General features: G+C 32.7%; 2 protein-coding genes across 2 annotated transcripts in view; one reads left to right on the top strand and one right to left on the bottom strand.

The window, feature by feature from the left end:
- Positions 1-14894, top strand: part of flnba (filamin B a) — a 750037-nt gene that overhangs the window by 306471 nt on the left and 428672 nt on the right. The gene's annotated exons all lie outside the window — the stretch shown is intronic.
- On the bottom strand, positions 7646-9086 carry her15.1 (hairy and enhancer of split-related 15, tandem duplicate 1). Its single transcript, NM_001366790.1, has 2 exons — positions 8976-9086; positions 7646-8647 (listed from the first exon to the last, which is right to left on the bottom strand). The coding sequence occupies exons 1-2, from the start codon at positions 9030-9032 to the stop codon at positions 8255-8257; spliced, it is 450 nt and encodes a 149-aa protein (NP_001353719.1). The 5' UTR covers positions 9033-9086; the 3' UTR covers positions 7646-8254.

Genomic DNA, 14894 nt, shown 5'->3' with positions numbered 1-14894 from the left:
TTAATTTGAAATTGCATTAGCCTATTGTGTTATACAGCTGAAGTCAAAAGTATTAGCCCTTCTAAAGTATTAGCCTCCTCTATATGTTTTCCACAATTTTACCCAATTTTTAAACATAATAGTTTTAATAACTAATTTCTAAAAACTGAGTTTAAATAAGTCAATGTATAACATAATATTAGGGCTGCCCCCGACTAAAGATATTCCTAGTCGACTAACATTCCTGCATTTTAGCGATTAATCAAATAATCGTTCATTTATGAAATTAATATAATAACTTGCGTATATACTAGGAATATAGTTCAAGTTGAAGTTTAACACTTCCACGTGAAAGAAAATGCTAAAGCATGATATTAGCGCATTCAAAACAAAAATTAAGCGATTAAAACGGAATAGTAAAGCGTTTAAATACAGTGCTTACACACAAAAATCAGTGACCAGAACGTTATAGGCTAATTATGACATAAAAACAGCAATCAGACTGCCTTTGCATTTTAATAATTTATTATCAAAAATACAAACTGTAACATTTACATGTCAAACAAACAAACAAACAAAAAAAAAGTTTTTAATAAAATAAACTAAAATTCGTTCTTTAAAATAAATCAAATAAACTTATTAGCAACTTAGGCCTAGTACAAAACTAGGCAAAAAAATAAATAAATAAAAAAATAAATACTGTAGCAAAAACGCAGTTTGGTATAAAATACAGTGGAAAATTTAAATTTATATAATTTTTATGTTGTTCAAAAGGAAAATTAACAAAAATGAACAACTTAATAAATGCACATCGCACAACGCCAAAACTTAGAATAAAAAAAGAAGGCAGCAAACAAATTAACAGCCTAATTATGATTGAATTGTTTAGAACAACTATAATTACGACAAAATGTGGAACAAATAATTTAAAGAACACTAATACAAATCAAAAATATTAGAGCAAAGCCACAAACTGCCTTTAAGACGACGAATGAGTCTTGACCTGAAACAACAAATTAAAAACATCAGACTAATTTTTCTAATAGAATAAAAAACAACTTCTGCATTATATAAAAACGAAAAAATAAAAATAATATGTATTTATTTATTTGTATAGCCTACCCGATATAAAAATAAAATACCCGTTTTTTATATATATATATATATATATATATATATATATAGCCTAACGGATAGCAAACAGAAACACTACAAAAAGGAAATTAAGCATTCTTATCTAAGCTTTTAATTCGATTTTATTTTTTTCATATTATGTGAGAGGAACACCAGCTTGTCCACATTGCTGGGAAGAAGGGAGCTTCTCGACGTGTTCACAATGAAGCCGGCCTTTGAAAAGATGCGCTCTGATGGAGTGGATGTGGAAGGGATACAGTGGAGGCGTTTAGGCGTTAGGCGTTGATCTCTCGTTGCTGATGTCATACACTGACTGCGCAGCCCTTGATTGCGTAATTTCACGTGATTTTTTTTTTTTTTGCAACTAACCGACTAATGAAAATGTATTCGACCAAGCCCTCTTCATATCGACTAAAGTTTAGTCGACTATTTGGGGGCAGCCCTACATAATATAGTGGTTTGTTCTGTAGACAATCGATAAAAATATAATGTTGAGTAGGTTAACAATGACGTTTAATAATTCTTTAAAATGAAAAACTACTTTCATTTGAAGAAGATTTTATTCTCTCTGTATGAAGTTTTTTCTAAGTGTAAAGCAGTTAATTTTCTCTTCTCAAAATGTATGCAGCAAAAATGCCAGCCTGTGTTAAAAATACAGCGATATGTCTATGTAAGATGAGTACGCCTACACGGGAGCAACACTAGGAGAAGGCTGAGTGACTGATTGTGTAGAATAACTGAATATGTAAAGCACTGATTATATATGTTAAATACTTGTATGAAGCTATATGTGTCAGAAGTTAGAATGAGTAACATATTATCAAATTATTATCCTATCATGACAATGTATGTAAAAACTTAGTCCTTTTGCATAAGTTGCATCTATGGAGAGAGAACTTTGGTGTCAAAACAGTTGCTGACACAGACCTGTAACATCTCTGTTGACATGAGCTAGTGGGCTGAGAGCCAAGAATAACAGGGCCACCTAGAGTAAAAACCTATCCTAAAATGGTTAAAAGTTAAAATGAGACACCTAGGGGTGTGTCAAAATAACCTGTATAAATATTGTAAAAACACAGAGACTTTAGAAGGAGCAGATGAAGAGAGAACCAAAGAAATGAAGTGTCCAGGAGAGACTTCAGAATGCTCTGGGGTCTGCTCTACTCTTTCTCGGCTTTATTATGAAAAATAAAGTCTATTTTCTGATATTCAAAACCTCCAGTCTGATCATTTCTAATTGATAAGAAGTCGAATTATGACACATTCTAGCCGAAAAAACTTTCTGGACTTTCTCCAGAAGAAAAAATACTATAGTAACTACTGTGAAGAATTCCTTGCTCTGTTAAACATCAGCTGTAAATATTTTGACTCTCTGCAATTCTGTGCATCGATCAAATATTGTCCGCATGTGTTCTGCTCATGTGATTTTAGCTCAGGCTGATGACACACACACACAAACACACACACAGCACGTTTCAGTTACAGTCTATTGTGTTCATGGGTCTGAAGCGTCTGATGCTTTCCCACACTCTCAGCCAATCAGAGCTGTCGGTAACACTTGATAACATCAGCAGCTTGACCCGCGGCTCCTGAAAGCAGATCTAATGCTCTAATTACAGGCCTCACACCCTCACACACCAAAGGCTTTCATTGCTGTAACTACACACAGCCTGACATCTCGATCTGACCGTAAAATGCAGATCAGCTTTAGCGCATGCACGCGGTGTTAAAAGTGTGTCAGCACTTTAAATGCTTCATTAAATATTCATCCTCAAATCTCAGGACTTGCTTCTGCTCTGATCAAAGTCAGATAATAGTTTTGCGTGTGAATGTAGGATTGAATGGTGTATGGATTTATGATGTTGATAATTTGATGTGTAATGTTTTATTAGATAAATACTACTAGACTTGTTTAAGATCGTACTTTAGTAGTTCAATAAAATAGATAAAACATAAACAACACAGACTTGTTGAAAAACTAATAATAAAAGAAATATTCTTTAGTCTCAATGACCTAAAATAAAATAAAAATACATACATATATAGATTATTTTGAGGGATGTAAACAAAAACGATGCCAGGACAGATTAACGTGCATATGTTTTGTTAAATAAAAAGTATAGTATACAGCTATATTTTGCTTGTTTTGACAAATTTTATGGCTAAGAAATAATTAATTGTTTATGTTTGGTAAATCATTCTAAAAAATTCTAGCACTATGAAACCATGAGCCATTTGCTTATGATTATGAATGAGGAGGCATGTGGAGATAACGCAAAATCTAAATCAAGTAATTTTAGCATGTCAAAATACATATTTATATGTATAAAATATACTTTCGTAACAATAAAAGTGTGGCTAGTGAAAATGACGAGTGGCTTGTAATGTTGGAAAACTACTAGCCACAGTGGCTGGTGATCAAAAAAGTTGATGTCAAGCCATGTATATACAGTTGAAGTCAGAATTATTAGCCCCCTGTTCATCCCCCACCCCCCACCCCTCTGTTTAACAGAGAGAAGTTTTTCGTCAGCTCATTTCTAAACATAATAGTTTTAATAACTCATCTCTAATTACTGATTTATTTTATCTTTATCATGATGAGAGTAAATAATATTTGACTAGATATTTTAAGACACTTCTATACAGCTTAAAGTGACATTTAAAGGCTTAACTAGGTTAATTAGGTGAACTTGGCAGGTTAGGGTAATTAGGCAAGTCATTGTATAACGATGGTTTGTTCTGTAGACTATTGAAAAATATATAGCTTAAAGGGGCTAATAATTTTGTCCATAAAATGGTGTTTAAAAAATTAATAGCCGCTTTTATTCTAGCCAAAATAAAACAAATAAGACTTTCTCCAGAAGAAAAAATATTATCAGACATACTGTGAAAATTTCCTTGCTCTGTTGAACATCATTTGGGAAATATTTAAACAAGAAAAAAACATTCAAAAAGACATTTGTGTGTGTATATATATATATATATATATATATATATATATATATATATATATATATATATATATATATATATATATATATAACAAATAATTAAACAAAAAATAACACATGATGCAACAAAATTACTGAAACTTCAACCAAAATAACAACTATAAAAATAAAACTAATGGGAATTCCTAGACTACACAACAAAATACCTCAACTAAAATGTTAAACAAAATAATTAACAAAATAATCAAACAAATTAAATACAACTAAAATGTTAAATACAACATAAAAATAAAAAATAGTAGGATCTAGCAAGGTCGTGCATGCAAATCGGCATGATGCAGCTTCAAAAATTTGTTTCAAATTTGTGACCCTTTAAACAACCTGCCACAAAACATGAAATTTGGCTTGTGCTGGTTCAGAATGATCTCACAAGAAAACGTACATATTTTATTATAATTAGCCAGTTCGTACGAATTCATATGAATTAGCCACTAACTCAAAAAGTTACGAATTGCCGTGAGATTACGTTGGCTAGTCAAAAAATAGGAACAAATCACGCCAAACACATCTTGCGCCTTATTGCACTAGGTGTATGATAGGGCCCAAAGTCTCTAAAGTATGTACAACTCCTAAAAAAAACTCCCACAATCCCTAACAACGCATCAAGTTTGCAACAAGTAGACTCAAGCAACAAGTGAATGTCTTTGTTTCCCAGGGGGCTCAGCTCTGAATTAGGGGCAATAGAAAGGGAAGGGTCAGGATTCACACCACCGTGAGCTAATGGATGATTTAGCACGGCACACTTCCTTAATGTGGGATCTGAAACGAGAGCCAGAGGCACGGGTGTGGGAAATGCTGGGAGAAGCAGGACCCACACGCACATGATGACAGCTGTTTGATGAAACCAGAGCCGACGGACGGCACACTGAGGCTTTTATCAGGCCTTTCAGAGCCTCAAACAACAGCACCGAGCCCCTGCGCTCTTTCTCACACACTCAACGGCTGATACACGCTCAATCAGCTCCTGTTCAGCATTGTCCAAAAGCTTTAAGGGCCGTAGGAAAGAGTTTCGAATTGCTGACCTATTCAGGCATGCATGGAACAAATGAAGAATGCATTGGGGAAACAGCTTTTTGCCAATGCACTCTTCAGATACAGGCATTCCTTTAAAGTTTTCTTCTGGTATATGACAATGTAACACAACACATATTACAGGTTAATATAAGAATAGGCTGTATACATATACTCGAAATATACACTGTATGTTAATGAACAGTTTCCGTATTTTGTAATTCACATGTTTTCTGTTCATTTATGGTTGTGAATTGCATTATGGGATGTTGATTTCTGCTCTGTCGACTTCTGATGTTGAAAATTCAACTCTACAGTTTAACAAAGTGACTTTTGTTGACATTTTAGTTGCTTGAAATAATATAATAACAACTAATATAGGGATTTCCCAGGGATGGGTTGCGGCTGGAAGGGCATCCGCTGTGTAAAAACTTGCTGGAAAAGTTGGCGGTTCATTCCGCTGTGGCGACCCCAGATTAATAAAGGGACTAAGCCGACAAGAAAATGAATGAATGAATAATATAGAGAAATAAGTCTGCAGAGTAACAGAAAATCTACTGGCTGTTTATGACAAGGTTTTTGTAGCGTATACAACACCAACGCAGACAAGACAATATCACTGCAAACTATTACACTTGCTCATGAAATTCACTTTTTCAAACTTTTCACGGTTAAAAGTTGTAAGAGGAAAGAGCAAGATCCATTAATGCAATTCAAAAGCAGAAATAAAGAAGTGAAAATAAAAACATGAAAGACAGAAAACTGCTAATTTACAGATATTTGTACATACAGTGAGACATTTCTAAATTCCCGAGGCTTCATAACTATTGCAAATTCTTGAAAAACCAATATATGGACGCACTAGATATTTTTCAGCTTATTATAACTTTTGCATCCAAAATAAAAGTTTATATTTATAATATATGTTTGCATATATATATATACATACATATCTATATATCTATATATCTATATATATATATATATATATATATATATATATATATATATATATATATAATGTCTATATTTGACTGAATATATTTTAATCCAAGTATTAATTTATATATATATATATATATATATATATATATATATATATATATATGTGTGTGTGTGTGTGTGTGTGTGTGTGTGTGTATATATATATATATATATATATATATATATATATATATATATATATACAGTTGAAGTCAGAATATTTAGCCAAGTTTATTTTTTTTTTACAGTTTTCTGTTTAACAGAGAGCAGATTTTTTTAACACATTTCTACTCATAATAGTTTTAATAACTCATCTCTAATAACTGATTTATTTTATCTTTGTCATGATGACAGTAAATGATATTTGACTAGATATTTTTTTAAGACACTTTTATACAGTTTAAAGTGCTTAACTAGGTTAGTTAGATTAACTAGGCAGGTTAGCTTAATTAGGCAAGTTTTTGTATAATGATGGTTTGTTCTGTAGATTATCACTTAAAGGGGCTAATAATTTTGTCCTTAAAATGGTGTTAAAAAATTAATTCTATATTCTAGTCGAAATAAAACAAATAAGACTTTCTCCAGAAGATAAAATATTATCTGACATACTGTGAACATTTCCTTGCTCTGTTAAACATAATTTGGGAAATATTTAAAAAAAGAGGGGGGCGAATAATTTTGCGTTCAATATATGCATATTTTGTAATAAATTTGTATTTTATGAAAACCTTTGTGGAACGAATGCACTCTGTATGCATTATTGGAAAATTAAGTCAGATATATTGATCTGAAGTACCCCTTAAATCTCAAGTGAGTTGGTTGAATTCATTTTTTTAATTAAATGACTCAGAAGAACTTTACCATGTAATCGGAGAGGATGAATTGACATCTAGACTAGCTGTAAAATATGTATACACCTTACACACCACAAGAAATGGTTCATGTAAATTCATGTATCTTATTTAAATAATTTAAAAATTGTATTATTATTATTATTGTTATATTTATCAAATGTATTCTGTTTTTTGTCATTATTTCTTATCTACTGTATTATTATTTATTTTTTTATTTATTTTTTGATGCTTTTAATATATTACATATTTGAAGTGCTTTGGCAATACTGCACTGAATGTCATGCCAATAAAGCAACTTGAACTTGGCCACACTTTAATGTTCCTATAGTAACTAACATGAACTAATAATGACAACACACAAATAATATTAATAATATTCATAGTTTAACATTTACTAATGCATTATTAAAGTCCAAAGTTGAGCTTGATAACATTAGTTAATGCACTGTGAGTTAACATGAACTATGAACTACAGTATTGTCAATAACTAATGTAAACAAAGAGACTGTAATGAATGTGTTGTGCATAATTTGTTCATGTTAGTAATACATGAACTAAAGGGACATTATTTTACCAGTGAGTTTATTACAGAAGCACAATTTGCATTTCAAACGTTTATTAATGAAGCAAGCGGAGTTTAATATGAGAAATCAACTACAGCAGAAAGTGTTTCAGTTCAAAATGTGTTTATTTCAATAACATTATACAATCATATATTATAAATAAGTCAAAATTCACATCTTTCATATAAAGAAACACCAATAAAGCATTGATAATGCACAAATGATCACATATAATCCACAACTCCACAGGAGTTCAACATTGACTCTTCATCATGAAGAAATGTCTAGAAAATAATGTCCATCCATGAGGAAAACTACAGAGGTGTTGCAATAATAAACCTCTGATCATATCATAACATCAGCAGAAGACGAGGCGTTCACATGGTGAATCTCTCATTTCTTCACACGATGAGAATAAGTGACGTGCTCTTTCAAAAGAAATGACTAGAGTAAATGGAGAATCTCCTACATGATAAGAGACTATAAAGCACCATCTAGTGTTCGAGCGTCTCTACCAGAGTCTGATATTAATGTCCATCCATGAGGAAAACTACACTAATAAACCTCTGATCATAACATCTAAACATCAGCAGAAGACGAGGCGTTCACATGGTGAATCTCTCATTTCTTCACACGATGTGAATCAGTGATGTACTATAGTAAATGGAGAATCTCCTACATAAGAGACGGTAAACCACCATCTAGTGTTCGAGCGTCTCTACCAGGGTCTCCAGAGCGGAGCGTGCGCCCGCGGCTCCTGCTTGATGTGTGTGTGCTGCTGATGGGGAGCTTCAGACGTGTGTGTGAGCTCTGGAGCTGCTGATCTCTGAGCTTCTTGCTGGAGACGTTGAGCCACAGCCTCGGAGCCCACAGACAGAAAGCTGATGGTCTCCCTCCAGCACTGCGAGTAGCCCTCGATCTGAGCGTTCTGTGGAGTCTTGGGCCGCAGCTGCTGCTTGAGGAAAACCACCGTCATCTCCAGGATGTCGGCTTTCTCCAGCTTGGCGTTGGGATCCTGCTGCTGGAACTCTTTCTCCAGCATGGACTTGAGCTGCTCGATGCAGTTGTTGATGCGATCTCTGCGCATCTTTTCCACCACTGGCTTTCGCAACTGGCGAAGGAAGAAAGAAGAAGAGATGTTCGATTAGTTTTCTGTGTCGTTTGGCTAACGTTTGAGGTAATAATGAGAGTAAATGGGGTTTATTTAGAAAGTAATAACACTAAATATTATTATTAATTAAATATTATAATTAATTATTATTATTAAGTAATGATAAGAAACAACTGGACTTATTTTAATAGTAAAAACACTATTATTAAAGTATTATAGAAAGTAATAAAGACAAACAGCATGATTTAATTCAACAGTAAAACACTAAACATTATTATAATCCTCTAATGAGAAGCGTCAGATGTATTCCAGAAGTAAAAACACTTACTTTGTGCTTCTCCTTGTTGGAAAGCTTGGAGTATTCAGTCATATACGCAGGAGCCATTGCTTCTTCAGGAGAGATGCTGTTTCTCTGAGCAGAGCGAGGGGTTTGTGTCGGGAATGAGGGTCTCGCTGCTCTATTTATAGGAGCTCATTAGCATTACAAAGCCATGAGTCCCAGTCAGGATTAGCTTTCCCACACTCTGAGGCCGCTGGATGAGGCGTCCCACACAATGGAAGAGGCATCAATTATTTCATGGTTAACTGGCCTCAGGCTCCCACACACACACACACACACGGCACAACACAGGCAGGTTGCGGTGTGTTTTATTACCTGGGAACATCAGCGTGCACTGATAAGGACAGATGGAGACTGTAGACATACGATCATTTCCCAGGGGAGGGAAAAGACACTGATATGATGGTGAAACACCTTATCGCACTGAGACAGATACTGTACCACAGCCGGCTTTCATTTGATTTTATTAAACAAATGATAATGAGGTGCAATTGAATATATATTGGTACATTATATTGGTATTTAATAATAGTAATGCATTTGATTTATGAATCACTTTATATTTTAAGTAAAATCTTAAAGTGCTACAAAAAATAATAAATGTGTAATATTTTATTTTTATTATATTATTCATTATATTATATTGCATTATATTATAATACAATGTGCTATATTATATTGTTATTTTATATTATATCATATTATTTTATATTTTATTATACATTAAATTATATTATTTCATAAATTATTTTATATTATATTATTTTATATTATATAATTTCATATTATATATTATATTAAATATAATATTATATTGTATTATATATTATATTTTTTATATCATATATTTATATTATACTTTTTAATATATATATATATATATATATATATATATATATATATATATATATATATATATATATATATATATATATATATATATATAGACAGAGAGAGAGAGAGATTATTATTGCTTGTTTTTTATGAGAATATGTAATTGTTTTCAACATACTGTTTTATATAAATACTTAACAAAACTATTTATTCTTTTTTTAAAATATATTTGTATTTGTATTATATTACATTAAATATTTATTTAATTAATTTTATTTCACATTTGTTTATTTATTGATTCATTCATGTATTTATGTATTCATTTTTATGTATTTATTTATTCATTTATTTATTTTCCAGTATTTAAAAATGCACACTAAATACTCCTGGATTACCATAACCCAAAGTTGGGTCAAACATAGACAAAACATTTGGTACATCTTCTAAAATAAAATTTTAAAGGAATTTAATCACTTTCAAACTTGATTTGTTCATACTTTACCCAATGTTTACTCAAATAAAATATAATAAATATTATAAATATATTTAATCTATCATATATTTTAGATTCTTTACATTATATTGTATCATATTATCTTATATTTTATTTTATTATATGATATGATATATGATATGATATATGATATGATAGGATATGATATTATATTATATATTTTTTTACATTTGTTTTCCAGTATAAACATATACACTAAAAACTCCTGAGCTATCATAACCCAAACTTGGGTCACATAGACAGACCAAACACTGGGTCATTTTTTAAAAATTGTTGGGTAAACTTAAATGACACTCTGAACTCAACGGTTGGGTTTGTCCACTTGTTGTTTTGTGTGCATGTCTTCTGTTGCAGATGTTTTGTCGAGGGCTGCAGGTGATGTGAGAACATGCACGCACACACACACACTTGTACACACACACACACGCGTCCCCCAGCCCAACGGAGCCTCTGATGTGTGTATGGAGGGCCATGGGAGGGGCTCCTCTATTGACAGCAGAGTGTGTGAGCGGGATCCTGCCCTGCTTTCCCACACTGTCTGTTCATTTATTACCCAAACTCTCTGCGGGCGGGAGAGACTCGTGACAACAGAAGTGTGCCGTTCCTGAGAGAACAGATCATTCACACTGACACTCAATGCATTCCAGACAGAGAGTGTGTGTGTGTGTGTGTGTGTGTGTGTGTGTGTGTGAAGACCAATGAACAGTTCATATGGGAAACTATACTTTTACTATTCATTTTTAGTCTTTAATTACTTTTTTGTAAGAAAATATGTACATATTTATTTATGTGTGCAGTTTAAAGTTATTGTATAATATAAATATGTAGTGCAGTGTAGTTATAGTACAGAATAAAGAATTAAAAGTTATAGCAAACTTCAAAAACAAATTAATAAAGTAAATTAAATGTTCTATAAACAGCATAATACAATATTAAATGAGAAACGTTAACATTTTATGCAGTTGTAAAATAGTATTTTCTTGTAAAATGTATTACAAATCGGGCGACAAGTTAATTACAATCATTTTATTTAATTAAGTTGACCGTTGGGTTTTACAGTGTATCTTTACAAAACAATCTTTAATAAACCTTCAATTCAATATTTTAAATTGTTATAATAAATTCATCTAATGTATAATAAGCAATTTTTTCTATTAAAATGAACATTTTTAATTAAATGGTTTTGAAATACAAATGCTTTTACTTTTCTTTTAATTTTTACAATATTTATACTATTTAATATTTTTACTGACCCAGTCAGGACTTGAACCAGCGACCTTCTTGCTGGGAGGTGACAGTGCAAACCACTGAGCCACCGTGCCGCCCCATAAACAATAAATTCATTCATTTTCTTGTCGGCTTAGTCCCTTTATTAATCTGGGGTCGCCACAGCGGAATGAACCGCCAACTTATCCAGCATATGTTTTACGCAACGGATGCCCTTCCAGCTGCAACCCATCTCAGGGAAACATCCATACACAACAGACAATTTAGTCTACCCAATTAACCTGTACTGCATGTCTTTGGACTGTGGGTGAAACCGGAGCACATGGAGGAAAGCCATGCAAACGCAGGGAGAACATGCAAACTCCACACAGAAACACCAACTGACCCAGCCGAGGCTCGAACCAGCAACTTTCTTGCTTTTGTAGTAACCCAACTTTGGGTAATTGTTTTCAATTCAATTGAAATGACACTTTTTAAAAGTATATTAAATATTAAAGTTAAAAACATTGGGTTTGTCCATGTTTGACCCAACGCTCAATTACAACAACACAAATAAAAAAAAATGTTTTTACACTAAAAAATTTTTACACTAATGATGATAATGACTGCAAAAAATGTGAAAGATTAGTCACTGAGCATGACTAAAAGAGTAAATAAAAGCTTGATATCTGCTGTAGACTCTGCCGATGAGTGTCAGTGATGTGTTTTGGAGGGAATGACTGCTTCTGGAAAATCATTGTATAAAACAGTAAAACTATACACTAACCCAAAGTTGGGTAACTACAACCCAGAATATTTTCATTTTACAAATTAAATTTGAAATTAGACTTTTTAACCTAAAGATTGGGGTTTGTGCATATTTGACCCAACACTGGTTCAGCATGTATAAATATATACACTAATGATGATAATGACTGCTAATAAAAGCATTATATCTGTATTAGACTCGGCTGATGAGAGTCAGTGATGAGTCAGATGTGTTTTGGAGGGAATCCTGATGTGTGTGTGTGTGTGTGTGTGTGTGTCCAGCTGCAGGACTGAGGAATGCGTGAGAGCTCTGCTGATCTGCTCATTCCCACACTTCAGCCCATTGAGAGATCACTGATCCACAGCCTCATTATTCCTCTCTCAATAGACCATCTGCTGCTCAGAGCTCAGGTACACACACACACACACACACACACACCATAAACAAACACATATACACAGACACACTGGCTGACCACAAGTACAGACTGATGTGCTCATGAACTCCACAACAAACATGCGGTGTGTACAGACAAACAGACATACGGTTACTTTATTTATAAAACTGATTTATGACACACTGTTCACATGTTAATGTTGGATTTATAAGTAATACAGATATCTAGCTTATAATGAACACCTTTTTTATTAAAATGAAAAGTATTCAATTGAATCATTCACAGCGAAATGAACCCCCAACTATTCCAGCATATTTTTTTATGCAGTGGATGCCCATCCAGATGCAACTCAGTACTAGAAAACATCCATACTTATGCACACACACTCATACACTACGGCCAATTTAGTTCATCAATTCCCCTATGGCGCATGTGTTTGGACTTTAGGGGAAACCGGAGCACCCGGAGGAAACCCAAACCAACACGGGGAAAACATGCAAACCCCCACAGAAATGCCAACTGGGCCAGCTGGGACTCGAACCAGCTGCTTTCTTGCTGTGAGGCGACAGTGCTAACCACTGAGCCACCATGCCGCCTCCCAATGAATTGTGTGTTAGATATATTTTACAAAATGTTTAATGAATCTTTGAATTATATGATAAAATTGTTAATTTATCACAATAAATATATCTATTACGTTTATAAGAACTTTTTTCTATTAAAATAAAAATTATTAAATCAAATAAATTAAAATATTTTATAATGCAGATGCTTTTATTTTTGCTATTTTTTATATTATTAATAAGTAAAACAAAATTGTAAAAAATTAATGACAATACATATACTTGTATGTAACAATTTTTTAAATAAATATTTGAATTATAACATTACCTTTTTGATTTATTATAATAAATATATCGATTTTTAATAAGCATGTTTTACCTATTAAAAGGAAAAATATTAAATACATTAATTTAAGTTAATTAAATAACTTTATAATACACATGCTTTGTGACTTTTCTTTTAATTTGACTATTTTTAAAAACATTTTTACTAAGTGAAACAAAGTTTTAAAAATGTTAAATTAATTAGGTAATACATATACACTGTAAAACTCAAAAAGTTAAGGCAACTCAAACTATTTGAGGAAAACCGATTGCAACCGATTGAGTCCGAAAACTAATCCTAATGAGTATTGTGAACTTAATCCATTTGAGTAAATGAAGCAATTAAAGCACAGTGAAACCCAATAACTCAAACCAACTGAGTACTGTAAAACCAATAAGTTAAGGCAACTCAAACCAGTTGAGGAGACCGATTGCTACAAACTATTTGAGTTAAACTAATATTTGTGAGTACAGTCAACTTACTCCATTTAAGTTGAAGTAATGAGGTATTTCATTAACTCATTACCTTCAACACTGAGTTCAAAACTCTTTTCAAATGAGTAGAATTAACTTTCGGTCAATTTCGAGTTAATTACACTCAATTCATTTGATAAAGTTGACTGTTGGGTTTTACAGTGTATCTTTACAAAACAATGTTTAATAAACCTTCAATTCAATATTTTAAATTGTTATAATAAATACATCCAGTGTATAATAAGCAATTTATTTCTATTAAAATGAACATTTTTATTTAAATTAAATCATTTTGTAATACACAAGATTTAATTTTTTACTTTTCTCTTAATTTTTACAATGTTTTTACTATTTAATATTTTTACTGGCGTTTCATTCCGCTGTGGCGACCCTGGATTAATAAAGGGAACAAGCCGACAAGAAAATGAATGAATATTTTTATGGACCCAGTTGGGACTCGAACCTGGGAGGTGACAGTGCAAACCACTGAGCCACCGTGCCGCCCCATAAACAATATATTCATTCATTTTCTTTTCAGCTTAGTCTCTTTATTAATCTGGGGCCGCCACAGCGGAATGAACCACCAACTCATCCAGCATATGTTTTACGCAGCGGATGCCCTTCCAGCTGCAACCCATCTCTGGGAAACATCCATACACACTCATACACGACGGCCAATTTAGCATGTCTTTGGACTGTGGGGGGAAACCGGAGCACAGGGAGAAAACCCACGCAAATGCAGGGAGAACATGCAAACTCCACACAGAAATGCCAACTGACCCAGCCGAGGCTTGAACCAGCGACCTTCTTGCTGTGAGGCAAAAGC

The sequence above is a fragment of the Danio rerio genome, chromosome 11 (assembly GCF_049306965.1).
Source record: "Danio rerio strain Tuebingen ecotype United States chromosome 11, GRCz12tu, whole genome shotgun sequence".
In the NCBI taxonomy this organism is placed as follows: domain Eukaryota; kingdom Metazoa; phylum Chordata; class Actinopteri; order Cypriniformes; family Danionidae; genus Danio; species Danio rerio.
Note: the sequence above shows the minus strand (reverse complement) of the source record. Positions and strands in the feature narration are given on the sequence as shown.

Excerpts from the sequence above, each read along its gene's own strand:
- her15.1 (NM_001366790.1), bottom strand. The coding sequence starts at position 9,032 with ATGGCTCCTGCGTATATGACTGAATACTCCAAGCTTTCCAACAAGGAG. Across the intron at positions 8,648-8,975 it reads CCAACAAGGAGAAGCACAAA|TTGCGAAAGCCAGTGGTGGA; the intron begins GTAAGTGTTTTT and ends TTCCTTCGCCAG.